Genomic DNA, 26,215 nt, shown 5'->3' with positions numbered 1-26,215 from the left:
GGTAAAGTAGTCTTTACTTGCTGGTCATAACATATATAAACTTCTAATTTAGAAAAACAAAACAAAGACAATGGCACTTTGGACAATCGATGTCAAAAACATTACTTTATTATCTAGGATGAAATGTCCTATCAAGTACAAAAAAGGATCTCTTAAGAGTTGCCACAATCTGTTAAAAACATAGATAGTATTTTTCCCCAGTTATAGTCCCTTAAACATTACTCAAAAATTTAAGGTTTCATCGATATGAATAAATAATACAGATAATGTGATGAAAATTAGGTGTGTCAGACTGGTTGGATTCATTTGAAGAAAGAAAAAAATATCTTCATAAGAGTCAGCATTCCCCTGCCCTGTTTAAAATCAATATGCACACAATATGCAGCACTTTCGATATAAAGGGCAATTTCACCTAAATGTAAAGTTCACTTCGATAAAAGATAATCGATCAGTTAAGAGAACGTACAGGTAGACTTAGTTGCTGGTTAAAATGGTGAAAAATGTAACTTCTAATGCTCTACAAATCTCTATTTTTTCTTATATCAACAGCCATAATATACAATATGGAATACAGATAGTGGATGACACATACTGTTCCTTCAAACACAATTGGCGATGTCTCGAACAGGTATCTGTGACCTTATCTCCCTACATAGTCCACCCACAGAAACTAAGAATTTCTAGACTTTTATTCCCTCTTTATCTGTCTTGAAGACATAAGTACCGGCGATACGTCAATAATAGTTTTCGTTTTTTATCCCACCCTCCAAACAGTAATGCTTTAATTATCACAGATTAGAAAATGTTTCCAAATATGATAAAAATGTCCTTATAAAATCTTCATACAAACCCCCAATGGTATAAAGATTCCCCCCGCCCGAGATTTACTGACAGATTTACTACCATCGACCACAACATACTTTACTCAGAACAGTTCAAAACAGTAATTACCGATTATTTGACATCATGCATTTGAGAGTGGAGGGGGTGGAGCATGAAAGAGATAAGGGACAGTCGACCTGTTCGACCAATCACAAGGCGACAAGGGGGAAGGGGTGTGTCTAAGGTGAGAAGGGGTCGGAACACTTAGGTTAAAAAGGCCCTTTACAGTTCTCACCATCCAAGTCCATCCTGAAGAAGGAACATTATCTTGGTTCCATCAGATGAACATCCAAATCTAATGTTTAGGTTCTGAAAAACTGCTTTTCATCCCAAAGAGCATTTGACATTTCATATACATCCATGTTCCCATTTGACAGAAAAATACCCCAGCAAAAAAAAAAAAAAAAAAAAAAAGATTGTAAATTAAACAGGTAAGCTTAAGATACAAGATTTCTGCAAAACGTGAGATATGACGTTGAGATGAAACATTGACGTTGTAAGGGCGGTACTGGGGTCATGACACATTCCTTAACCTGACGCTACCAGAAGGGTCCTCAATAATCTGAGATCAGGTTCTTCAAAAACACAGGCTGACCCACCGGTGTGTGTGTGTGTGTGCCACTGAAAACCTGCACAGGAGGAATCACAAGATGAAGAAGCTGACACAGCTGGAAAGTGTCAGTACGAAATTAAAGAGTTCACCCCGAAGGGTAGGAAGAAAGAGCTGACACTTGCGGATACAAGATACAAAAAATAGAGATTAGCTACAGACTGAAAACAACTCTTGAGAGTCAAACTGCTGCCTTGTTTTGTACTGCAATCGAACAACCGGTCATCGCATCGACTCCAGAGTTCCTCGTTCTCTCCCTCTGTGTCCGTTAGGAAAAGTGAAGAACCAAACGCTGAACAAAAAAACCCCACATCGAAGATGGGGGGGGGGGGGGTGTAGCATCTTCCACACACCCTGAAGACCGGTGGCCTCCAATCTCAATCCCCCTCCACTGACGTTGGAGCGAGAATCCGTCCGGTTTCCTACGTGCGCCGTTCGGTCTAAAGTCGGTGTGACGTTGGTTTTGACAGGGATGTGAGGGGCCACTCTCCAGCCCTGGGTCAGAGGGTGTGAGTGGAAAGGTTCAGCCACACAGCGTCACCGAGGAGGAGGGGGAGGGGGGGGGGGGGAGCCACGCTGGCAGACATTTTGACAGTTAGCTTTACAGAGGGGTGGTGGTGGGGGGGGGGGGGTAGCTGTGTATTCTAAGAGGCTGTAGACTGCAGTTTGTTGTTATGAGACCTATAAATGCAAAGAGAGGAAACAGTTGGATAACTTTGTTGTCGTTTTTTTATTAAAAGCTTGACATATGACAAAAATATGCACTAGGGAATACAAAAACAAAAAAAGAAACACTTATTGGATGCCAGTGGGGTCAGACATTCTGAGCAGAGACAAGCAGCCATGTTGGTGTATTGGCCTGGCATTGTACGATACAACGTTGGCCCAACAGGATATATACAGTGAGAACATCAATGTTGGGTTGCCCAGCTCACCAGATTTGAACTGAAGCTACACAGGACTTTTCCTCTGAGCTATATTGACATTTCCTACCATTATTTCCTTTTTAACATAAAATAGTCCTTCACAAAAGGATATCATATGCACAATAAAATAATAATATTACATTTGTATAGATCAGATAAAAGAGAAACTAATAAATGTTGCAAGCTTTTTAAAATGGTCACCTAAGAGGAGGTAAAATATGTTACTTGTGGTCAATAAATCTTCAGTTGATAACTTATCTGCATAAGGAACTTGGTGAAATATAACATGTAATGTATTTGCAAAATTGTATAAATGGCCGTGACTCAACCTTTTCAAAACGTGATACTGTGCCTTGCACCCGAATGAATTATAAACAATGTCTTTAGTGAGATACTGGTGTACAGAAAAAAATATATTTATTTTCCCTTGATTGCTTTTTGTAACCAACATGGCTGCCATCATCAAATGTGAGAAATGTTGTTTTTGAAGAACCTGTCATTCTAAAATACAAAAAAAGAAAAGAAAATTCACACCTACAGTGTGTCTTAATATATGCAACTTTCTTACAAATGGTTTTAACGCTGTTTTAAAGAAATAAAAACAGCAAGGTCCAGGGTTGACTAATTTAGTTTTTTTGAGTGACCCAGCTCTCAGACTTATGACATCACAATCTGCAAGAGAGGGAGAGAAAGAATGGATGGTGTAAATACATGCAGGTGAAGCACATGACCGTAGGCAAACAGGAAATGACATCACACGGGCACAATGAAAAGGTCTTTCAGGAGGCATACTAAAGGGGCGGGGAGAGGAACCTGAATGCAAGGGTGCAGCAGTCGACCAGAGCTAATGAAAGGAAAGCGACCAGGCAGAAGGCCACAGGCAGGTCTGAGAGGGCATGCTGGAGGCACCCCCAAAGGGCAGGGTGATCGATCAGACCCAACGAAAAGCTCAAACTCAACAAACCAAGGGTCCAAGACAAGAAGCACGGAACTGCAACTAGATCCCGCCACAGTGGGTGAAAGACGTAGCCCCCGAAAAAAAGGATTATGAAATGCGATGAGGGAATTTGAAGGGGCGGGGTTAGTGGAGGAGGGCTGGTAGGATGGATGGATGAGAGAAAATGTGCGATGAGAGACAGGAGGCCGGATATGGAGGGAGGGGGGTCTTACCTGCTGGCTTTGAAACCTTTGAGCTTCTGGACAAAGAAGTTCTCCAGGACCTCCGCACACTGGTAGAAGGACGAGTCGCTGGGGTTGTAGTAGCGGCAGTTGTCGAAGATTTTGGTCATGTCCGCCACAAACTCGGTCAGCTTGATGTAGTAGCGCTTCTGTAACCTCTCCTCCATAGTGGAGAGATCTGTGGCAGAGGCAACCAGGAGAACGGCGGAATTAGTACTTGAAACGGGGGCCCTTTTATGTGTGTAGAAGTTTGATGAATCTTAGTTGTGTTCCCCCCCAAAAAATGGTACTGTCCGACTTAGCTCCAACTATCTGCATAGTTGCTCTAGAGTAATTGCAGTTTGCGGCATGCGTGCGAAGGACAGAGGAGCCAGACGCGTCTTAAAAGTGTAGTACATCATATCAAAAGTGACAGCATAAAACTCAAATGTGTTCGCCAACTTCCAACCCGACCGAGCCTTCCAAACAAATGACAAAAGACACAGCCATGGTTAGATATGTGCTGGGTTCTTTTCTGGTTGGCTTGTGTCACAGCAGTAAAAGACACCGCAGAGGGCCCTGAAAGTCCAGTCAAGGTTTCGAGATGTTCATGCTCGCTAGCAGGGGTGGGTGGGGTGTGTGGGGGGGGGCTAGCGGCGGCCCTCATATCCTCACCGCTGGTTTCCCCCTGCCCCGCTCCCTGGGGCTCTGTATTTAAAATAAACATATCCGATTCTTAACCTCCCTCACCCCCGCCCAGCCGGCAGGGCTGAGCTTGTGCCCATATCAAAGACACCCTTCTTCTCGGCCATCAGATTTAATCTTAAAAAAAAAAACCCAAAGCCTTTGCCTGCCGCAACGGCCAGAACTTTTTTTTTTCTCTCTCTTTCGTCTTATTTTTCTGCAAGATGATGAAAAAGGGTGCTTTTCTCACGTGGGACGGCTTTCCAGGACGGAGCACAGGGGCTACTGTGGAGCGGGTCTTGGGGCCGTTTCCATGAGCCTCATTAACGGTTTGTTTGTGTGGAAGTTCAAAAAGGCCTGTTGACGCAAGTCGCCATTTACATGGCCGGTTTGATCTGAGTTGGAGGGCTCCCCCCCCCTCCCCTCCCCACACCCAGAGCCGGGATACTGGAAGATGGAGGACGGAGCGTGTTTGTATTTTTGTAATAGTAACAACTCGGGTGTTCGTTTGCGGCGACCGCCGGATTGACGAAAAACAACATCCCCACTCGAAAGCAAGGTGGACGGGCGGATGATGTGTGTGTGTGTGGCGGAGGGGGGTCTTTGAAAAACCTCTTTCCAAAGCGGAAAAAAAAGAAAAGAAAGAAAAGAAGCTGAACTTGTGTGAGGACCTCCGTTCCCCAACTCACCCATGGGTTCCTTGATGACTCTGTAGTAGTCGGGGGCGTCGTTGGAGTCCACGGGCTCCAGGAAAGGCCACGCCATTTTGTGTGCCTGAACGAGACCGGCGAGGAGAAGACAGAGCGTGAGAAAGACACACACAAAAAAAAAGAGCGAGAGGGGAGAAGCCGAGAGTGCGCGCGTGAGAGAGAAGGAGAAATGGAGAGAGATAAAAAGACAAACAAACAGCTGGACAGTGGCATTGGAAGCAGGTGGGTCAACACAGATGTGTTCTCTGGGTCGTCCGTCCCCCCCCCCCCCCCCCGATGGAGTCACATGTGCCATGAGCACACACAGTGGATGGGGGGGAGAGAAGAAAGAGGAGGGGGGGGAGCCGGGCAGCTGTACAAGTAGCACCCAGGGGGGAGGCAGAACAGATCAGATAAGAGAGAGAGACACTGAGAGAGAGAGGGAGGGAGAGAGAGGGAGGGAGAGAGAGGGAAGAACAGAAGAGGGCTTTGTTCGAAACAGTCACGGCGGAGGAACAAAAGGGGGCGAGGAGAGCAAGGAGAAGAGTCTGGAGGGAGGGAGGGAGGAGAGGCGGGCAGGGAGAGATGGGCATGGGGGGGGGGGGGGGGGGGGCGGGGTCGGGCGTCACCTGTAGGGAGCGCAGGATCCTCCGTAAGCCCTCAAAGTCCTTGTCGGTGAGCGGCGTGAGCACTGTCATGGCGTCCTCCGTGGACTGGCACTGCGGGCACACGTACTGGTCGATGTGGTTGGCCTCGCTCTGCAGGATGCCCACGCAGCGCCCGTGGTACCAGTTCTGGCAGCGGTCGCAGCCGATGTAGAACCTGGGGAGCGGGGAGGGAGCATTAGGGCTCGGGTGATGGTCTCACCCGCCTCGCCTGGGGGTTTAACCCTTATGGGGGTGACGGGTTAAGTCAAGGGTGAAGTTTCGTCGTTCCAGTTGTTTCGAGCTGTGGGACATGGACAAGGGGATGTCTCTATCACACACACACACTCCTCCCTCTCCCTCACACACACACACCCTCCCTCCCTCACACACACACACACACACTCACTGGGACTCGTCGTAGGGCGTCCGGCAGATGCAGTACAGCTCCTCCGTGTTGCCCTCCTGGGCGTGCTTGCACTCGCTGCAGATGTAGTCGTCCATCTTCTTGGCCTCCTTCTCAGTGACGCCCACACACTCGCCGTGGTACCAGTTGGTGCAGAGGTCGCAGCCGATGTAGAACCTGAGGGGGAGAGCCGGGGCAGCGTCAAACATCACGTCTGTCTGTGACCCCCGCCGCTGAAGATGGGGGCCGATGGAGGGGCAGTGAATCAGTCGCCCGAGGGTATTTCAAATAGTTCTGCGACTATTCGTGGACTATCCTCCCAGCCTGTGTTCCTCCGTTAATGAGTTAGTTTGGGGAAGTCGGCTGGGTCCGTCAAGTATCCAGTGGTCCTCTTTCATCGAGGTCTTAACAACAGAGTAATAAAGTGCGCCACATTTTCCCAGGCAGAAGTTATAAATCACAGATCAACCTGGTGGCACAGACCAACGGGAGGATGAACTGGTCATCATCCTGCCTGAGAAGCGTGTGAGAGAGTGTGTGTGTGTGTGTGAGTGTGTGTGTGAGGCAAGGGGGGGGGGGGGGGTCGTACTTGGTCTCGTCGTACGGCGTCTTGCACACGCAGTACAGCTTGGTGTCCTTCCTGTTGTCCCGTGAGGTAGTGGTGGAGATCATCTTCTTCTTCTTGGCCTTGGAGCCGGGCCCGGCGCAGACGGAGGAGGGGGGGCCGCCGCCCCCCGCCTCCCTCTCCTCCTCCCGCTTGCGCTTGTGCGCGGAGGCGGGCGAGCTCAGGTGGGGGGCGGCGTGCGGCAGGGCGTGGGGCGCGTGGTGGGCGTGGGCGGCTGCCTGGGCGGCCTGGTGGGCGGCGGCCTGGGCCCTCTCCTTCTCCTTCCGCAGCTTCAGCAGGTCTCTCTTCAGCTCCTCCTGCAGGGCCGGGGGGGGGGGGAGAGGGGGGTGAGATGGGACATGTGGGGGGGGCGTGCGCCCTCGCGTGCAAATTCCGTGTCTGTCATCCTCACACACAGAACACGAGGACGTATACGAGTGAGTGTGAGTGTGCATACGTGTCTGCCCGCGCGCGTGTGTGGGTGTGTTTGTTTAGTCCGCCGACCTGAGCCTCCAGCTGCAGCTCCTTGTCCAGCAGGGCTCTCTTCTTGAGGATCTCGGCCTTCAGGCTCTCCTTGTGGCGGTAGAGCAGCGACGACAGCTTGGAGGCGTTCTGCTTGGAGCGCTTCTGCTCCACCACCTCCTCCTTCTTCCGCCGCTTGGCCGCCTGCTTCTCGTCCTTGTCGATCTTGTCCAGGAGGAACTTCATCACCTGGTTGCACACGATCATCCTGGAGGGGGGCAGGAGGAGGAGGGGAGCGAGGGGGAGCGAGGGGGAGGTGCGAGGGGAGGAGGAGGACAGGGGGAGGAGGAGAGGAGGCAGGAGGAGAGAGGGAGGAGGAGAGAGAAGGGGGACGAAGAGAGAGGAGCGTGGGTGGAGGAGAGAGGATAACGACAGATCTGTTTACAGTGGTTGCTTTTTTTGAAGACACAGAACATCTTGAATCCCGGTGTTCGCTCTGAAGGAACCCCACATTTCAATATTCCATGAAGCTAGATCTGCACTGGGTGCCCTGTATGACACGGGCAGACACAGCGTAGCCAATCGGTCGCAGAGAAACGGGGGAGGAGGTCACATGTCTTGACAGGTGGGTCCCCCGTCTTTATTGCTGTGTGTCCCTCGGTGGAGTGTGTGTGTGTGTGGTGGGGGAGAAATGGATAGAGACTGTGGGAAGTCACCCGCGGACACACACAGGGAAGGTCAAGGGTCAACTGCTGTTCCCAGACAGCACCCGTACTAATGTGACCTTCTCTGCAGACAGAGATGGGAGGAAGGGGAGACTGAAGGAGAGAGCGAGAGACAGAGAGAGCGAGAGACAGAGACAGAGAGAGAGAGAGCGAGCGAGACAGAGAGAGACAGAGAGAGTGAGAGACAGAGAGAGCGAAAGACAGAGAGAGAGAGACAGCGAGAGAGACAGAGAGAGCGAGAGAGACAGAGAGAGCGAGAGACAGAGAGAGCGAGAGACAGAGAGAGCGAGAGACAGAGAGAGCGAGAGACAGAGACAGAGAGAGAGAGCGAGCGAGACAGAGAGAGACAGAGAGAGTGAGAGACAGAGAGAGCGAAAGACAGAGAGAGAGAGACAGCGAGAGAGACAGAGAGAGCGAGAGAGACAGAGAGAGCGAGAGAGACAGAGAGAGCGAGAGACAGAGAGAGCGAGAGACAGAGAGAGCGAGAGAGAGACAGAGAGAGCGAGAGAGAGACAGAGAGAGCGAGAGACAGAGAGAGCAAGAGACAGAGAGAGCAAGAGAGACAGAGAGAGCGAGAGAGAGACAGAGAGAGCGAGAGAGAGACAGAGAGAGCGAGAGAGACAGAGAGAGCAAGAGACAGAGAGAGCGAGAGAGAGACAGAGAGAGCGAGAGAGCAAGAGAGAGAGCGAGAGAGACAGAGAGAGCGAGAGACAGAGAGAGACAGAGAGAGCGAGAGACAGAGAGAGACAGAGAGCAAGAGAGAGAGCGAGCAGGGCGGAGTCAGATGAGGCCACAGTCCCCAGGCCTGTGAGGTCACACAGTGTCTGTGGCGGGGCGAGCCCTTCCCATGACCCGCACTGATTGAACGGCAAGGGAGAGGATGACACCTCACACACACACACACATACTCCCTTTGTGTCTTTAACACACTCCGTCACACACACACACACACACACTCAATCTCCCTCTCCCACACACTCCCTCTCTCTGTCTCTGACACACCCCTCCTCGCTCACCCCCAGACCCCCCCCCCCCTCCACCCAGGGCACCAGACAGCGGGGCTGACCTCTGGTTCTCCTCCCTCTCCGCTGGGGACATGGTCTTCTTCTGCTTCAGGTGCTCGATCACGGCGTTGTGCTTCATCACCACCTGCCGCAACGGGAGACAGAGCAAAGGGGGGAGGGTGTCAGAGGTCAAACGCGGGCCACGCGCACGCCTGAGGCATCGGGACGGCCCGCTTCGCGAGTACGTCCTGAGCGAAACGCCGTCGAGGCAGACGACACGTCTGAGGTGTGCTGCTGCGCGTCATCTCTTTAAGATGGCAGACGTACATGCGGAATTACAGAGTACTAACATGTACGGCTAAGACTCTCACTCCACACACACACACACACACACACACACACCGCCCACACACACGCAGCCCCCACACACACAGCCCCCACACACACAGCCCCCACACACACAGCCCCCACACACACGCAGCCCCCACACACACACACACGCACGCACAGTATAGCACTCAAACAGACAGAAGGGAGGGATGGATGGCTGCTTGCTAAATAAACCCAGCTGTGACGGTGGGTCTGTTTCAGGACTGTTTATGCGCTAATGTCAGGGAGACAAGGGGCCCTCCAGGTCTACTGTTACACTACCACAGGCGAGCTGGTCCCCCCCCACACACACACACACACACACACACACACGCACATCCATCAAACGTAGACACACACCCCCTCTTCCCTTTGTCATGTACACAGACGCACACCATACGTGGAAATACACTCCAGACTCAGTCGTGGAAACACACACACCGACGTATAATCCGAGGTGGACATCCACCCACCCGCACAGGGAGGGCGAGGGGGTCGGTGGTGGAGGTGGTGGTGGTGGAGGAGGTGGTGTACCTGTTTCTGGATGATGTCGCTCTGGCTGGCGGCGGCCAGCGCCTGCTCCCGGCGGGCCTCGGCCGCCTGCTTCTTCTTCTGCTGCTGCTGCTCCCGGAGTTGCTGGATCCGCTGCAGCTGCTCCTGGACGCTGGCCGTCTGGATGGTCACCACGTTGCCCATCTGGGGAGACGGGCAGGGACGAGGGGGGGGGTTCACGTGGTCAGGATGGTTTCGATACGGGGGTCAAAGGGGGAGGTGGTTTGCCACGTGTGACGGGTAAAATAGGTGGTGTTCGTTGGCCCTGCCCCTCGTGAAAATCTATCAGGGTGTATTCTTTATCTATGATAAATAATCCATACTTAAAATAAATACTGTTAAATCCCAACCTATATGAGGTACTTTATGTTGCACCCATATTTATATTACATTTACATTTAGTCATTTGGCAGACGCTCTTATCCAGAGCGACTTACAGTAAGTACAGGGACATTCCCCCGAGGCAAGTAGGGTGAAGTGCCTTGCCCAAGGACACAGCGTCATTTTGCGCGGCCAGGAATCGATCCGGCAACCTTCTGATTACTAGCCCGATTCCCTAACCACTCAGCCACCCGACTCCCACACTATGTTGATATATACACTCCAGTTTAGACAGCTTGTGGTGGACGGAAGTCAGTGTGTGTGGGTGGTCCTCACCTGTCCTCCCTGAGCTCCGGCGGCGCCCCCAGGCTGCTGGATCTGGATGGGCAGCTGCAGCTTGATCTGCTGGGGCAGAGCCCCGCCTCCGGGCCCCGGCTGGAGCTGGGCCAGGACCTGCACCTGCTGCTGCAGCCCCGGCATGCTGAGGAGCTGGGGGGACTGCTGCAGCTGGAGCTGGCCCCCCGCTCCCCCCCGGGCCTGGCTCTTCACCTGGAGGGGCGTGGGCGACTGGATGGGCATGTGGGCCTGGGTCTGCGGGGGAAGCTGGCCCTGGGGGGTGGCCGAGGGCGGGGTGCTGGTGGCCAGCGGGGCGGCGGCGCCGGCCTGGACGGGGGCGGCCGCCTGCTGGGCGGGCTGGGCGGGGGTCTTGGTGGTGGAGGGGTGGGGCTGGGCAGGCACGGCCGTGGCTGGAAACAAGGATGAGAGGTCGGGGGGTCAAACATCTGTGTAAAGCATGTCTCGGAATTTCAGCAAAGTGTGTGTGTGTGTGAATACATTTAGTCATTTAACAGACGCTCTTATCCAGAGCGACTTAGAGTAAGTACACTCGCCCAAGGACACAACGTTATTTTGCACGGCCGGGAATAAAACCGGCAGCCGTCTGATTAATAGCCCGATTCCCTAACCGCTCAGCCATCTGACTTTGACAATGTGTAAATATGAGTGAATCCCTCTGTGTGTGTGTGTGAATACTATGTGTAAATATGAGTGAATCCCTCTGTGTGTGTGTGTGTCTACCTGTGGAGGCGGCGGGCGCGGCCGGCATGGGCGTGAAGAGGAAGCGCTGGACCTGTCCGTTGGGCAGGGCGGCCTGCATGAGCTGCTGGCCGGGGCCGGGGATGACGGCCACGCCCTGGGGGATGACCTGCAGCTGGCCCGTGGTCTGGCCCTGGCCCTGCACCATCACCGTCAGGCCCTGCTGGGGCCCCGCCGGGCGCTCCACCGACGCACTCTGCTGCTTCTGGGACGGAAGGAGGGGGAAGAGAGAGAGAGAGAGGCAGAGAGAGAGACGGGGAGAGAGAGAGAGACAGAGACAGAGAGAGATAGAGAAGGGGAGGGAGAGGTAGAAAGAGAGGGGGAGGGGGGAATAGGGAGGGAGAGGGCGAGGGGAAAGAGGTGGGAGCAGGAGAAGAGGAGAGGGAGGAGAAGAGAGGGAGAGGTAAAGGAGGTTAGTGGGGTGCTTCTTGACTCACTGGGGATTCATCTAGAGAGTACTGATTATCAGGTGAACTGGACTGCGTTTGATCGAACAAAACGCATTTAATGTGTGTTGAAGACCCATGGGCATTCATATAGCATTGTGGGGTTGTAGAGTTCATGAAATCCCTCCTTGAGTTTGAACAGATGGACCCTTCTGTCGTCCCCATCCAGTAACTCGTGCAATGGGGACAGACACTACGTGAATCCTAAGATGGCTATTGAACTGCTGTGGCAGGTGGCGTGAGGAGGGCTGGTCTGGTGTACCTGTGCCCCCTGGGTGAGCTGTGTGAGCTGGGCCAGGGTGAGCTTGACCTGGCCCTGGGCTTGTGCCCGCGGCCCCTGGGGCGTCTGGGCGGCGGCAGGCTGGCCCGGGGTGACGGGGCTGCCCACCCTCTGCCCAGCAACGGTGGTGACGGGGCTGGCGCCCGAGATGGCGGTGGAGACGGGCTGGCCGCGGATGATCTGGGTCACCACCTGCTGGCCTGCTTGACCTGCGGACGAAGGAGGTGACCGTGTGTTAGTACACACACTAACACACACCAACTAGAGCTTGTAGAGACCACAACCCACCAATTGTTTTCTTTTAAACATTTTTAGACATTGACATTTTTAGACATTGACATTTTTGACATTGACATTTTTAGACATTGACATTTTAGACATTTACATTTTAGACATTTTTATTGCAATCAAAATCTGTCCATTTACAATATAACAAATACCGTATCATAGTAGAACCATCACAAACGACAGGGAAGCCGCCACCCACCTTGCTGCATCACCAGAGGGGTGCGGAGGATGGTCTTCCCCAGGGCTCCTGCCTGCTGGATGGGGGTGCGGATCACCGTCATCCCTGGACGGATCTGGCCCCCGGTGGTCAGCACCTGCTGCGGGGAGCCGGGGGTGCCGGGCCGGATGTTGAGGGTGGTGGTGCGCGGCTGGAACGGGCTGAAGGTGGCGGCCCCTGCTGTGCTGGAGGGGATGATGCCCACCACCTTCTGCTGGATCACACCTGGGCAGGACGGGGGAGGACGACGGACGTCTCAAAGATTGCATTTCTCATCGTCTCCCGACATTCAAATACTGATTGGGTAATGTATATTTGGTCGTGGTATTCCTTGTGGAAAAAGGTTCAAAACCAGGTTACTTTGAGACTGCGAGAGCAGCAACACAGAAGTGGCCGTGGCATGCTCTTTAGAAAAGCAACCGAGGCAGAAACGCTGATATTTGCAGTGAAAACACAGCCAGCTTGACAGCGTCGCCCATAGCATGAATGATCCGTTCTACAAAGCTCATATATTGATACAACTCAATACATTGCTTTTGGGTTTCCCTCCTCTCTAGTTTTCAAAGCCTTTGATGCTTTAACCAAGGGTAAATATTGGCAGAGCAAGTAAATAAAAAAACGTTCAAAAAGGGGGTCACTAAAAGCAATGTTGGTTTGACTCCACATTGCATTTGACCCACCCCCATCCCACGCTCATAAATTATGTATGGCTATAACGTCTTTCAAACGTTTTCACTTAAGTTTGACAACGCGTCCGTTTCAGTTTTGTTAGCTTGGCTCGGGCTCACTTGGAAGGGCAGTGAAAACACAACGGCCTTCCTTCAAGATCTGAAGTTGTTGTATGTTTCCCCTCCTCCTTTTTCAGTGGTTTTGCCCTACTTTTTAAACCCGCCCCCCTCCCTCCCCCTACAACCGCTGACGATCAGGTAAACCGATACATCAAGGGTTCCCCCTCTTCAAACAGGCCAGGCCAGGCCTCCCCCTCTGAACTACAGCGCTGTAGTTCTGGACCAACATCAAACATCCACTTCTTTGCGTGTAGCTGTTTGGAGAGTTTGTGAGTTAGCGACATAAAAAAAATGGGGGGGGGGGGGGAGGCTGAAAGAACAGTTTTTTGTGTGTGGTTTTTTTAAGACGAGGGGAAAGTAGAAAAAGAAAAAAAAAAAGTTTCTATCCATAGCGTGTTACCTGTCTGGGGAACCAGACCTCAGGATAAAGTTGTTTTCCTGACTGACTTCCGTAGCGCCGTCCAAAACAAACACGTGAGTGAAACTGTCACACTGGATAAACACACACGCCATTAATATCCTCTCTCTTACTCCCTCTCTCTCCCTGAGAAACACGAGTGTCACACTAGACAAGCTCTCTGTTTGTTTGTGGAGTCATTTAGCTCATCCCCCAAATGCTAACTTGTTGTGTGTGCGCGCGCGCGCGTCGAAGGGTGCGTACTGAGGTTTTATGGTGCAAGGACAAAAGCCTCCACACTTTTGCATGGATCATTGAAAATTGGAATAATTGGAGAAAAAAAAAAAGTGCGGCCAAGTTTAGATGGAACTCTTGACTGTCCTGCGACGAGGCCCGACCTAACCGAGGTCAGTTATGGCTAGCTCAACACACAGCCAAAACATGACATAGGCTGCCCTCTAATGATGTAGCGAGCTCTTCGTCCTCCAAACACTTCAGTACTCATACAGGGACAGGTTGTATCCAATACACTAACAGCTGGCCGATATTGACTTTAGAAATGTGCAAGCGACTTACGGCTACATCAAAAGACGTCTGGGCCCGGCCTCAGACTACACAAGCCCAACCCCAGCATCACCAAAACATCTCTATTGGGTTCCCATGCCGACAGGCACCGCCAGACGTGATGTGTGCCACTCCGAAACTGGGCGGGTGACCAACGTCGCTTGGCAGCTAGCGACGGCTGCTTAGCGCGTGCGAGGGAGGTGCCGGCGTCTGATGTGGCGCGTGTGGTCAGTGGCTGGGAAGGGACGGTACTTATTGTATTGGCGGTGGGTAAGACTCAGACATCACATCATTACGGTAGCCGGGTCAGAGCACGAACACTACCCATTCCTCCTTCCCTCCCTATAATACATGACCTATAGTGGATAACTGAAAACATGACAGCTACGGGGTCGTATATTTAACCCAGACACATCCGTGACTGCCATAATGAAGGAGTTGACGAAGAACCACCAGAAACGAACCCCCCCCCCCCCCCCCCCCGATGCTTGACCGCTATAACGTTCTCCCGGGTGCGGGTGGGTGGGGCCTACCTCCTTGCGTTGTTGGCACGTTGACGGTGACAAACTTGCTGTTGGCGGGCAGCGGCAGCTTGGCGTGAAGGACCTTGCCACCCATGGACGTGCCGGTGATCTGGAAGGTCTGTCCGCCCGAAGTGGCCACGGTTGTCACGGTGCCCGCCGCGCCTGCTGGGGAAACACGCAAGTGAAGTCCGACCTCATCATTTAGAAAAAAGGGGCAGAGTTTCCTTCCCAACGCGCACAGCTGGGTGAGGGTCAAAGAAGTTTCTGATGCTCAGGAGCAGAAATTGGGGGAAAAATGAAACACCACAATGTAATTACGCCAAATAAATGTTCAGTTTTTTCAAGTTATTTTCAAGAGCGTAATTGCCTTTTTAAAAGCTAATCTGAGAGCTTTGGTCTTCGATGTACCTTGACTGGGCTGACCCTGCTTGACCCAGGTGGCAAACGTCTGATGGAAGTTCTTATTCTGCTGGAACGTGACAGGGGTGCCACCCATCTTGGTGGCCAGTACCACTTTGGTGCCGGGGGTGACCTGGCCGGACAGTGAGCCCACGATGACTTTAGGGGTGGCCGCGGGTGTGACGGGAGTCCCCGTGGGTGTGACGGTGGTAGTGGCCACTCCCTGTTTCTGCTCCAGACGCTTCTGGAACGAGACGAGGAGTGAATCCCACGAAAGAACACGCTAAACAACACCTTGCTTCCGGGAATATGGATGAATAACGAAATAAAAAGTGACTGTGTTCAAACTCACCTTGGCCTGCTCTGCGGCCTGGGCCTTCTCCTTCTCCACCCTGTGAGGACGCACAGATGAAGACATTAAACATCCCGTTGGACTTCTGGAACACCAACTGAAAACCGTAGTTTGACAGCAAACTTTCAGCATACAAAATCAAGCAACTGAAGACGAGAGAAATGTGCCCTGAATGATTAAACACATTAAAACACTGACACTGGGTTCACCATCCAATCCATATGACCACACAGTAAAAAAAAAAAAAGCCCACTGAGATAAACCTTTACGACCTCTACGGAACACATCCCTACCCACCATGAACGGTGCCCCTCCCCCCCTCCCCGCTGACCCCCTTGCCCTCTGACCTCTCGGAGAAGGCGCGGATCTCCCACAGGTCCAGTTCCTCCTCGGCGACCCAGGTCTCGATCACCACTGGCCCCGTCTGCTTGGTGGGCTCGGGCTTCTTGGGCCTCAGGGCGCTGGAGCGCAGGCCTTTCCTCTGGGGAGTGTGGGTTTCTGTGTGAGAGAGAGAGAGAGGTAGAGAGAGAGAGTGGGTGTTTGAAAAAGGGAGGGCGTGTAGCGTTCGTGTTTGAGAGAGTAAAGGTAGGGGAGGTAATGTGTGTGTATGGGGTGGGATAGGAAGGAAGAAGAGGTTAATAGACAGAACAGTCAGTGAGAGGGGTGAAGGTGTAAGGAAAGGGTCGGAGTTGTTCAGACCCAGCCGACCCAGAAGGGTCCCCCTACCTTTAGGTGTTTCGGGGACTCCGAGGGGACAGATGATCTTCCGGATGCAGTACTCGGAGCGGATCCCGTACGGCCCCACGTCGCGGCGCTTGATGATCTCCGTGGTGGTGATCTCCGTATCGGACGTCTCTGTAGCAATGAGTGGGGATAGGGCTGGGTTGGTATGGGATGAGGAGGGAGATTCCAAGAACATGGAACAATGTACCCCGACACAAGAAATGGTTCACACTAACGGTCACAATGTTAGACTATTTCCCAGTTGACAGTTACAGGAGGGTAAACCGTGTCCGAAACTGCTATATTATTTACAGCTACTATCACAAAAGTTTCAACATGAGGGAGACTAACACAGACTTTGAACCACCTCAGAGAACATGTAACCCCACAGAGAATCTGATGCAACACAGGAAGAAAACCCTAATGCCATATGGGTACATTGGAGTGGGTGTGTATGTATAAGGTGGAGGTATGGCGGGGGCGGTCTACCTGTGCGCGTGGTACCCACGGCGGCGGAGGGTTTGACGGCCATGTCGTCCCACCTGAGACAGGCCCAGAGCAGCCTCAGCATCAGGCTCACGCCTGCCAGCGACTTCACCGTCTGAAGTCGGTACCTGGGGGGGAGGGGAAAGAGGAGGGGCAAGAGGAGGGGCGGAGCCATTGGTTAGCACACATTTTCGGGTTTGTTTGTATGTAGGGTCACGTGTACTGTCACCAAAAATATGCAGTGGAGGGAGCCTGCCAACGGCCGTCACACATCAAGCTCAGAGTCAGGACGACTACAGAAAGCATTTGATTATTTCTGTCCTTTGGAGTAATTACTCTACGTGCTTCCGTGGCTGCCTTTATCCACGGGCGGCCATTTCAAATGACCAAACGTTGAGCTAACGTTTCTAGGGAAACGCAACAGGAGAGACCAGAGGAGGGGGAGGGGGGAGAGAAAGATATTCTTTTTTCCATCGTCCAACCACAGACGGAGAAAACATCCTTGGGGCGGTTATTGCGCAACGCCGAACATCCTGACACCCAAAAAAACCACCGGGTGATTCACGTCCGCTGCTCTTTAAAACTGTAGCGGTCCGGTCAGAACAGAGCCCAGAGGTGGGCTCTGCAGGGGCACACAGCCAGGGCAGAGAACCGGGCCAAACCCACTAACGACAAACAGAGAGAAGAGCGCAGAACTAACGACTAACATGTCAACAGGACAGGGCGTGTTTCCAAGATTCATGGGAGTTACTATGTCAATGCGTAGGGGAGTTAGCGGCATAAAACCCTTTCAAGATCGGCGTGAGAAGGTTCAAAGCATGAACGCCATAGACACTGGGCGTTTCTAAACGTAGCGATCGACTTTATTATTTACGCCATGTCGAGTCTAAATCAAACTGGGCTGTAGCAAAACAAGGACAAACTCCAGATCCCCCCCCCGCCCCCCCCGAAAAACCGCCAGTTTCCCACCCCCGTGCGTTGGGTGGTGCGTGCCTACCTCCAAGTGATGCCAAACGTAGGCCTGGGTGAAGGGTAGGGCCAGATGTCCTGCGCTGGCTTAGCGTTGTAGTTGAAGATGGCGACCTCGCGGATACCGCCGCGCCGCGCCAGCACCTTCAGGTCGTCGTTCGGTAACACGAAGATGCTCTTCCGGCTGCTCTTGGTGACAAACTTGCGATAGGAGGGCAAAGCCGTGTCGGAGCGAGTCTTCTTGGTGCGGGAGAACTTGAGGAGGCGGACGCGACCCTTGGTGGAGGTGGCGGAGATCTCTTGGCTGAGTGCCAGCGTCGAACGGGAAGACGTGGAACCGTGGGGCCCCGAGGACGACTTGCTGACGGAGGACGAGAGCATGGTCTTGTGCTCGTGGGTCACCGTTTCGCTCTGGCTCTCGTCTGATTGGCTGTCGGGCGTGGGCGAACGCACTTTGGTCACGGTGGTTTTGGTCATGGTGGTGAGGGTGGACACGGCGCTCTCCGTGGCGGTCTCGACCGGTTTGGAGGATCGCGAGACCTCCGCAAGATGGGATACGCTGGTGGTGGTCGTGGTGGAGGTGGTGGTAGTAATCTGGGTGATGATGGTCTTGAGCGGATCGACCGCACTGTTGCTGCTGTTCTCCTCCGCAAAGTCGTTGCTCAGGCTGGACTCTTCGGCGGAGGGCACTGGGGAGGGCGCCATTTTGGTGGGCTTGACAGCGGAAGATTGCGTCTCCATGAACTGGGGCGCTGTGCTGTTGCGTTGCTGAGTCATCAGCCCTGGACCTTCTAGGTTGTTCTCCAGCCTAGCCATCTTCACAGGTGGCTGGTAGACTTGGTCCGACCCCGTCACCTTGCTCTCCATCTCTACCCTGGGAGCCGGGCCAGGCACCACGTCGCCGTTCAGCAAGGGCTTCTGGGTACCGACCGTCTGACAATCTCCCTCGGGCTTGGTTAGGCTGTTCACCTTGGCTTCTGTGCTGTTGGGGAGGGCGTTGGTGGGATCACTTGGGACAGAGTTGGTCATGGGTCTGTTCTCCAACACGTCTTTTCCGTTGACATGGGGAGGACCTGAAGAGGGGGCCTGGGTTGCGACGGCTTCCGCGCCGCTTTGTCCGTTGCCAGGTCTGTCCTGCTGGTCTTTGTGGCCGTTGCTTTCTGTTCCTGTCTGCTCTGGTTTTCCCAGTTGATTCAGAGCGTGCATCGTAGAGGAATCGGGTTTTAACAAAGCTGCCTCGAGTCCTGATCCCTCGGTGGAGATGGGAACGGAGCCCGTTGATGCAGACGGTGTTGCAATGTTTTGGGTCCCCCCTGAGCTGGACACTTGAGGTTCCCCCTCACCTAGCCTGGCCCCTGTAAGCCCCATAGTCCTTTCCTGGAGGTTCCCCTCCTGTTTATGGGGAGTTGTTTGGTTTTGCGGGGCAGGGTCTTTGGATGGTGTGCCAAGGGGAGTGACTTTTACTTCCATTTTGGCTACAGCCGACATTCCCGAAGGCTTGCTCTCCGGCTTAACAATGTCTGGTGTAACCTGGAACGGAGACGGCGCCTGGGTCTTGAGGGGCGTCTGCGGCTGGGCTTGGGTGCCCTTGGCTGGGGTCGACTTGACCAGGGAGCCCTGCTGCCTCTGCTTCTCCTCCAGGGCGTGCTGCTTGACGCGGCGCTCCAGGAGGCCGTCCAGCTTGGAGGCCTTGAACTTCTTGTAGGGGATCCGGGTGTGGAAGCCCAGGCTGACGTCCACCACGTCGTGGTTGAAGGGCCTCAGGGGGCCCTCAGGGGGCTCCTGTTTCACGGTGGCCTTCGCCTCACAACTGCTGGTCCCTGGGGAGATGACACAACATGGACACTTTAGATCTTTATCTGGAGATACATCGATTTGACAATGAGTATGATTTTTTATTTTTTTTTTACTCATAGCTAACTATCTGAAGCCTTATGAGAAGACGAGGCACATTAAAAATGTCGAGAGCTTGTGCTGTTACAGTGATGATTATACAAAATGGGAAAACGACAAACCTTTTTCTTTATCTTGCCCCAAATCTGTAGGACTCGGGTCCACCTCCATGTGTTCAGCTGCCTCCTCTAATGCAGAGTTTTCAGGCTTTTCCCTTGTAGACTCATCCATCATCTCTCCTTTCTTCTCCTCCTCCTCTCCTGGCTTGTCCTCCATCTTCTTCTCAGACGAGTCGCTCGCTGAGGGCTCAGGGGTGCCAGTGTCTTCATCCTTCTCCTCCGCGTGAACACTACTTTTCTGGTCTTCGGAGGTGACGCCGGGCCTTATGCTCAAGTCGAGAAGGGTGCATTTCTTGCCGAGTTTGGCATCTGAACACAGGAAGGGAATGTGTCGAGTTATCGTTACTGCTTTCACACGTCCCTCAATTCACAGTCTCAAAATATGACCAACAGTCCATTTATTTCCCACTGAGGGGAAAACAAATGCAAGTAAAAACACATTTGTGTGAGAAAGAATGCTTGGCGTGTGAGACACCAAACCACATTTGGATCCTAAAAACATTTTGGATGCAAAAAAATAAAAAAAATAAACCTGCTGACCTTCCAGCTCTTTGCGGTAGTTCGGGTTGGTGTTGCCGGGCAACTTTTGTTGGAAGCGCTGGACGTGGGTCTTACTGATCCAGCTCCAGCCTCCATAGCCGGTCACACGGTACTCCTCGCCCTTCTGCTTCCACACCTTTACACGGGGGGGGGGGGGGGGGGGGGGGGCGGGGGGGGGAGGAAGGGGACGTTTCAAAAAAAGACGAAAGAGAGAGAAAGGAGCGGTTTCAAAAAGGAAGGAAGAAAGAGAGAGAGGGAGAGCGAGCAGAAGGTAAAAAAAAAGAAAGAAGAGGGTTAGAAGATCTTCACACAGGTCATTAGCCAGCAGTTCAGCAGGGTGTAAAGTCACACTCCTACAGGAGCGGGAGCACGCGGGCCTCATCAAAGACACTTTAAACGCTCGGCATTCTGGGGGGCAGGAAGCGGCAATTAAACACGTCCTGGCGATTAGCTTTAATGGCTGACGGCTCGGTCATAAATAGAGAGCGCGGTTACCGCGACTTGAAAGACGAGGCCTAAATTAAATGTGCGTGCGAAGGTGCGTGTGTGAAACGTGGCGTGGTACCTGATGTTTGATGGGGAAGGTATACTTGACCCAGGTGGCCTGCTGCATGGTCTCCTCGTCCTCCAGCTTCTTCTCCCTCTTCTTCACCTTCTCCTTCTCCTCACGCTCCATGGACGTCATGCGGTGAAGCCTGGGGGCACGGAGAGACCAGGTCGGTGGGAGAGACACACACACACACAACCATACCTGTACCACCAACAGCATAATCCAGGCTTTAAGACACAGCCAACCCGCCTGAAGAGGACGGAGGGCTTGCAGCCCCCCCCCCCTCCCCCCTCTCCCCCCCCCAATCTAAATATTATCCTACAAGCTGGGTGTGAGCCATTTGATGTGCTGCTGATCAGTTCTACACTGGCCAAACATTCTGGGGCTGGGCGTGCAGGGGATGCTGGGTAACGCCGCAGGCTCCTTCAGAGAGGAGGCCACGCTCATGAAAGAGGCCATGGTTTGGTAGGGTTGACTGTGTGTGTGTGTGTGATTATGGGGTGGGTCTAATGCTGTAATAGTATGACATAAGACAGGACAGCGGAACACTAACAATACCCTTGGAACTAGGAAGAGTTTCCCATTTCCCCTTCTATAAAACTCCCCTTCAATGTGTGTGTGTGTGTGTGTGTGCGCTTCTCACCTGGTGTGTCCCAGGGCGTCCTTCCAGACAGGCAGCAGAGCCACAGGCTTGATGGCACACTCCAAGATGGCCATGGCCAGGGCAAACTCCCTGGCCTTGCTGCACATCTGCACCGCCTTGATCCAGTTGGTCCTGCGGGGGGGGGGAAACAACACACAAAGTTCCAGTCACTCTAACGCCCCCTTGTGGCGGTGAAACCGATCCCGACCCGGCCTCAGAGTGTCCGGCGCGCCTACCTGTGCGAGGCCCAGTTGGGGTGCATGAAGGGCGCCGGCACGTTGTTCTCCAGCTGGATGATGGTGAGGCGCAGCGTGGAGATGGTCAGCAGCTTGGAGCCGTGGATGGAGCCGTTCCACTTGAAGTCGCCGGCGGGCGTCATGCAGAACTTGTGCGAGAGGTGACGCCGCTTGTCGTGGTCCTCGCGGTGCTGGTGCTTGTTGAGGGCCAGCGTGTTGGAGCTGTACTGGTTGTGGTACACTCGGTACTTGCCCTCCTGGCCCAGCTTGAAGTAGTTGGACAGAGTGCCCTTCATCACCACCTCCTTGGAGCCGCGCGTGCTGAGGCGGGACACGTCGCCCTGCTGGTTCACCACCAGCACCTGGGGGGGGGGGGGGGCGAGGGAGGGAGGGAGGGACGGAGGGGGGGTCGTTGATTACGACACATTTGGCTGGGCATGGTGTTTGCATGGTGGTGCTTCCCAGTAATCGGGTTTAAGTAGGGAAGCGGGGCATTCGGCATTAAAAACAGCGCGTTCCTTCATTTTTTTCGGTTTGGTACACACCAACAAAAAAAGAGAAACAAATTAAGCGTCTAAAGTGTTCCACAACCGGTTTCAGATTCGAATGTCAATATTTGAGTGTCGGGGGGAGGGGGGGGAAAGGCTTAAGAGGCGGAACCTCCCCCCCCCCCCCCTTGGAGTTCTAAAGCGTCTTGGCGGCCCCCCTCACCTCCTTGCCCTCCTTGAAGCCCTTGTTGGCCTCGTGCACGGCCTCCGCCACCTGCTGGCTCTTCCGCTGACTCAGCTTGCTCTCCGGGTTGCGCAGGCGGGTCACCATGCGCGTGGAGGCCGACGACTTCCCGCCCGGGCCGACCGTCTCCCCGTTGGCCCTGCCCTCGCCTGGACGTCGACCACCGGGAGGGGGAGAGAGAGAGGTGGAGGATTAGGGGAACTGTGTTTGAGGTGATCCGTGTCAGTCCACGGTGGGATTTCCGTCGAGCCGTTGTTGTGGTCACAGACCCATCCGTGACGAGGGAGGATGGGGGTGGACTGAACGTCACACGGGAGGAAGTGATGACTTTACGCGTACAATTCGAAATTGCGTGCGTTTGGGTCGTGTTCCACATTGTCTATTCAACATAGCTAATTAATGGTATATGTATTTTGGAGTGGGTGTGGCGTGGGCCAGACCTGGGTCATCCTGGCTGGCGAGGGAGGACTGTGAGGATTTGTCGGCCAGGTCGGGGGGCTCAGGGCCCCGGGGGCCACCCATGCTGCTGTTGCTGTTCTCCTCACTGGGCTGAGGGGGCTGGCTCAAGCCGGGGACGCCATCTCCACTGGGGAAGCCAGAGTCCGACTCTGCCTTCTCTGTAAAGGGCGGCAAAAAAAAGGGATTTCATCAAATACGGTTACGCCTTCATTATTGAGCTTTGTGGTCATTTTTTGGGGATGTAGACCCAAGCGAAGCCAGCGCCTCCCAGGTGTTCAGTTCCCTCCATTTTTACATGGAAACCTCTGGCTCCCTCTAGTGTCAAACTGGATGCAGTGCACATTCCCGACCATCCCACGAAACAGCCAATGGGCTCCCTCAAAGCAAGCCCAACCTCATACAACAAGGCAAGACAAATCAACCGCAGAGATGGTGATTGGAGGAGCAAATAGCAGTGAGAAAACCCTAATGTATAGATTTCAATTGGAATCAAACACTATAAAAAAATAAATAAAGGAAAGCAAGGCTTCCTGTCTAAGTGCAGCATATCACCACGAATGCTGACATGAAATGGTGAACGGCGAAGATGCATGTTCCCTGCCAACGACAAAAGTAAATCTCCCAAGGCAAGCTGGATACGGGAGGGCCATTGGCATTTACAGAAGAGCATTAGATGGTCTGCTTATTGATGGATCTATCAAAGCCATGATTCCGCAGCTTCAGCAAAAGACACAAAGCAGGTTCTCAGGGATGCAGCACTTCAGAAAGCATTCGAGCACCAGCAATCCATTGGTTCACAAGAGAAATGACTGAAAAGCTGGCGCGGCCAATGAAATGATGGATGCAAATGCAAAAACGGCAAATGGTCCAATAGTAACAAAGTGGGAGGGACAAGACAAGAGGAGCACCCAGGCACAGGAAGCAGGAACGAAGGGGGGAACAGACGATGACGGCTGGGAGGCGGGGAGGAGGGAGGGTTGATGTTCCACTGACACTATCGAAGCAGCGTCTGTACCTTCCGAGTCCTGCGTGACCTCCATGCTGGTCTGGCCCTCGTCCCCAGTCTCCCCAGAGGCAGCAGGGGGCTCCTGGGGGCCCGATGCCAGGCTAGCGGGCTCTGTGGCAGGCAGCGAGGGCTCTGGAGCCAGGGCCTCAGATTTGGGAACCACTGAGCAGCTAGTGGCCTCCTGGTCAGCGGAGGCAGCCCCTTCGGCTATGGTGGAATTACAGCAGGATTGCAAATATAGTCTCTGACTGGATCTCACATAAATGACCTTTTCGAATGCATTTTCTAAAACAGCACTTTCGCACAGTGGAAACAAAGATTCTGGTCTTAGAAATAATCCCAACCTTTTAGGATAAATGCTGGGACACAGAGGTAGATATTAGCATATCTTTTTTTTTTTTACTGGTATTGCTCTTGTCTAGCGTTGTTTAAGGAATACCTTGAGGTCGTTGAAATGTCTGACTGACAACTAGACCAGCCATCTTCCGTTAGATGATTTATGTTACGTTATGATTCCATTCAGTCAATTCCATTCATCACTCATGGCAGTCAAAACAGGACTACAATAGAGATACAGTCCAAGAAGTGAAATATAGAGGAAATACTGTACATCTGATTAGAAATCTGTGCTTGATTGTTCTTGCCTGGCACAAAATATTAAGCCAAATGTACAGTCCCATAAACCAAACAGTCCAAGTGTCTTACTAGGCTTCAAATCCTAACTGACCCTGGTCTGGAAAGAAGAGATGGTGGGGGGCGGGGGCGGGGGGACGTACCTGGACTGGTGATCCCCTCCTTGGTGCTCTGATCCTGGGGAGGATCATTCTCTGATGTGGCCTCCTCCTTCACCTTTAGCTCCTCCGGCTCTTCCTTGGGCTGCCCTCCCTCCTTCTCCCCTCCCTCCTCCTCCTCCTCCTCCTTCTCCCTCTCCAGCCGGGCTTTCTGGGCCTCCTCCGCAGCGCGCCTCTTCACCTCCTCGAGTTCCTCCTCCTGCTTGGCCCGCAAGCGCTCCAAGATCTCCTCTGAAAGGGGGATGGAGGGTTAACAGTGGCCAGTTACATTTTTAAGAAGGAGGGCGTTGGTGGGCCAACCTGGCAACCACGACCAGGCAACGACATTCAAGCCAGGCATGGGGAATTACAGGGTATTTGCTTAGAATTTGAAATGATCCTAATCTTACCACTATCCCTAAAAGGATCCCAATTGCAGAAGCATTTCACTAACTTTAGCATGACATGTACCCGCATGTATTCATTAGTTTCAGTTTTCATTAGTTAGGCTCTGGTTCCCAATGTGCAAATGGACAAAAACGCATGAATCCCAAATGACCTGAGCCTAGGCAACCCTAGTATAAATTTAGCCAATAACACGGACCTTTTCATTTTTCCTCCACCTCAGACCTTAAAACGAGCAAACGGTGCCAAAGTTGAATTTCCACGCCTATTACATCACCACGGGAGCCCTAAAAACGACTTGGGTCTATGAGAGAGGATATCAGGGTCAAGCTGTGTTCAGAGATTGAACTCTGCAAAGTTACCGCGATGAGCCGCACAGAGGAAACAGCGGAGGGTTTCGAAAAGGCTGTGAAATTCCCTCAAATGAAGCGAAAGGACTTGTGCTTGGTGTGATTGTGCGCGAGCGGTGTTGTTTCTTGTGCAGCTCAAGACAGACTGTCATAAACATGTTATTTACCGGGTGGAAGGAAAGGGTGAAAACCCCCTCAGGCGCTACGGCTTTGAGGATGCTTCCTCTGTCACTTGTCGCTGGGGAGGGTGTGTGTGTGTGTGGTGTGGTGTGTGTGTCAGAGGGAAGGCCTTTAGACGGCAGCCTGTCTTCCAGAGAAGGGAGCTAACTTGTCTGGATGGAGTTTTCATGACTAGAAGTAAGAGAATATCACGCTACGGGGCCAAGCAGGTTCATCTGAACATCACAGCTGCGCCAAAGACTTGAACTCTGCTCCTTTCCTTCTTTTTGTCCTCTTCTCTTTCGTCCCCGCTAGGAGACACTTTTGTCTCGCAACCTTCGCCGCTTTACTCCCCATCCTTGCCTTCTTAAATCAGTTTAGGTGTCATGTAAGAGGAGAGGGTAAAGGGGGAAGGAAGCAGTTTAAGACTATTGGGCTCCGTCCAAAACAGCCCACACTGTATAGGGGTTTATGTAATAGCTCTGGTACTGGTTCCTATGGCTCTTCTATCTATGACTGGGGGGTATTCATGGGGACTGGAGAGGAAAGGGGGGGGGCAGGAAGGGGGGGTGGGTGTAAGAGGGAGGTAGAGAGAGAGATAGAGAGTGAGTGAGTGTCTGAGAGAGAGAGAGAGAGAGAGAGAGAGAGAGAGAGAGAGAGAGAGAGAGAGAGAGAGAGAGAGAGAGAGAGAGAGAGGGGTTGCTGGTTGACTGGGACTCTCTGGCCTAAAACAATGTGGCCCCTCACACACACACACACACACACACACGCGTTTGGCTCAGCTGGACA

At 53.0% G+C, this 26,215-nt stretch overlaps 1 protein-coding gene across 4 annotated transcripts in view; it reads right to left on the bottom strand.

Annotated features, from left to right (window-relative positions):
* Positions 1-2,203: 2,203 nt before the first annotated feature.
* Positions 2,204-26,215, bottom strand: part of LOC146237673 (nucleosome-remodeling factor subunit BPTF-like) — a 31,294-nt gene continuing 7,282 nt past the window's right edge. The window contains exons 4-32 of one of the 4 annotated variants that reach the window (XM_084685080.1): positions 24,519-24,764; positions 23,752-23,949; positions 22,718-22,894; positions 22,257-22,426; positions 21,546-21,907; positions 21,310-21,441; positions 20,682-20,811; positions 20,117-20,252; positions 19,580-19,885; positions 17,593-19,384; positions 16,599-16,723; positions 16,113-16,265; positions 15,734-15,884; positions 15,387-15,426; positions 15,044-15,278; positions 14,645-14,800; positions 12,345-12,587; positions 11,840-12,066; positions 11,114-11,336; positions 10,373-10,782; positions 9,698-9,859; positions 8,857-8,939; positions 7,108-7,333; positions 6,589-6,920; positions 6,003-6,176; positions 5,579-5,771; positions 4,950-5,034; positions 3,589-3,775; positions 2,204-3,090 (exon numbers count right to left, since the gene is read on the bottom strand). In XM_084685080.1, the coding sequence (XP_084541206.1) occupies positions 3,084-3,090; positions 3,589-3,775; positions 4,950-5,034; positions 5,579-5,771; positions 6,003-6,176; positions 6,589-6,920; positions 7,108-7,333; positions 8,857-8,939; positions 9,698-9,859; positions 10,373-10,782; positions 11,114-11,336; positions 11,840-12,066; positions 12,345-12,587; positions 14,645-14,800; positions 15,044-15,278; positions 15,387-15,426; positions 15,734-15,884; positions 16,113-16,265; positions 16,599-16,723; positions 17,593-19,384; positions 19,580-19,885; positions 20,117-20,252; positions 20,682-20,811; positions 21,310-21,441; positions 21,546-21,907; positions 22,257-22,426; positions 22,718-22,894; positions 23,752-23,949; positions 24,519-24,764 (7,061 nt within the window). In that variant the 3' untranslated portion in view covers positions 2,204-3,083. The remainder of the gene's footprint in view (positions 3,091-3,588; positions 3,776-4,949; positions 5,035-5,578; positions 5,772-6,002; positions 6,177-6,588; positions 6,921-7,107; positions 7,334-8,856; positions 8,940-9,697; positions 9,860-10,372; positions 10,783-11,113; positions 11,337-11,839; positions 12,067-12,344; positions 12,588-14,644; positions 14,801-15,043; positions 15,279-15,386; positions 15,427-15,733; positions 15,885-16,112; positions 16,266-16,598; positions 16,724-17,592; positions 19,385-19,579; positions 19,886-20,116; positions 20,253-20,681; positions 20,812-21,309; positions 21,442-21,545; positions 21,908-22,256; positions 22,427-22,717; positions 22,895-23,751; positions 23,950-24,518; positions 24,765-26,215) is intronic. The other 3 variants (XM_084685081.1, XM_084685082.1, XM_084685083.1) reach the window with 3 other exon arrangements.

The sequence above is a fragment of the Hypomesus nipponensis genome, chromosome 21, assembly GCF_054491055.1.
Source record: "Hypomesus nipponensis isolate SF chromosome 21, ASM5449105v1, whole genome shotgun sequence".
Taxonomy (NCBI): Eukaryota; Metazoa; Chordata; class Actinopteri; order Osmeriformes; family Osmeridae; genus Hypomesus; species Hypomesus nipponensis.
Note: the sequence above shows the minus strand (reverse complement) of the source record. Positions and strands in the feature narration are given on the sequence as shown.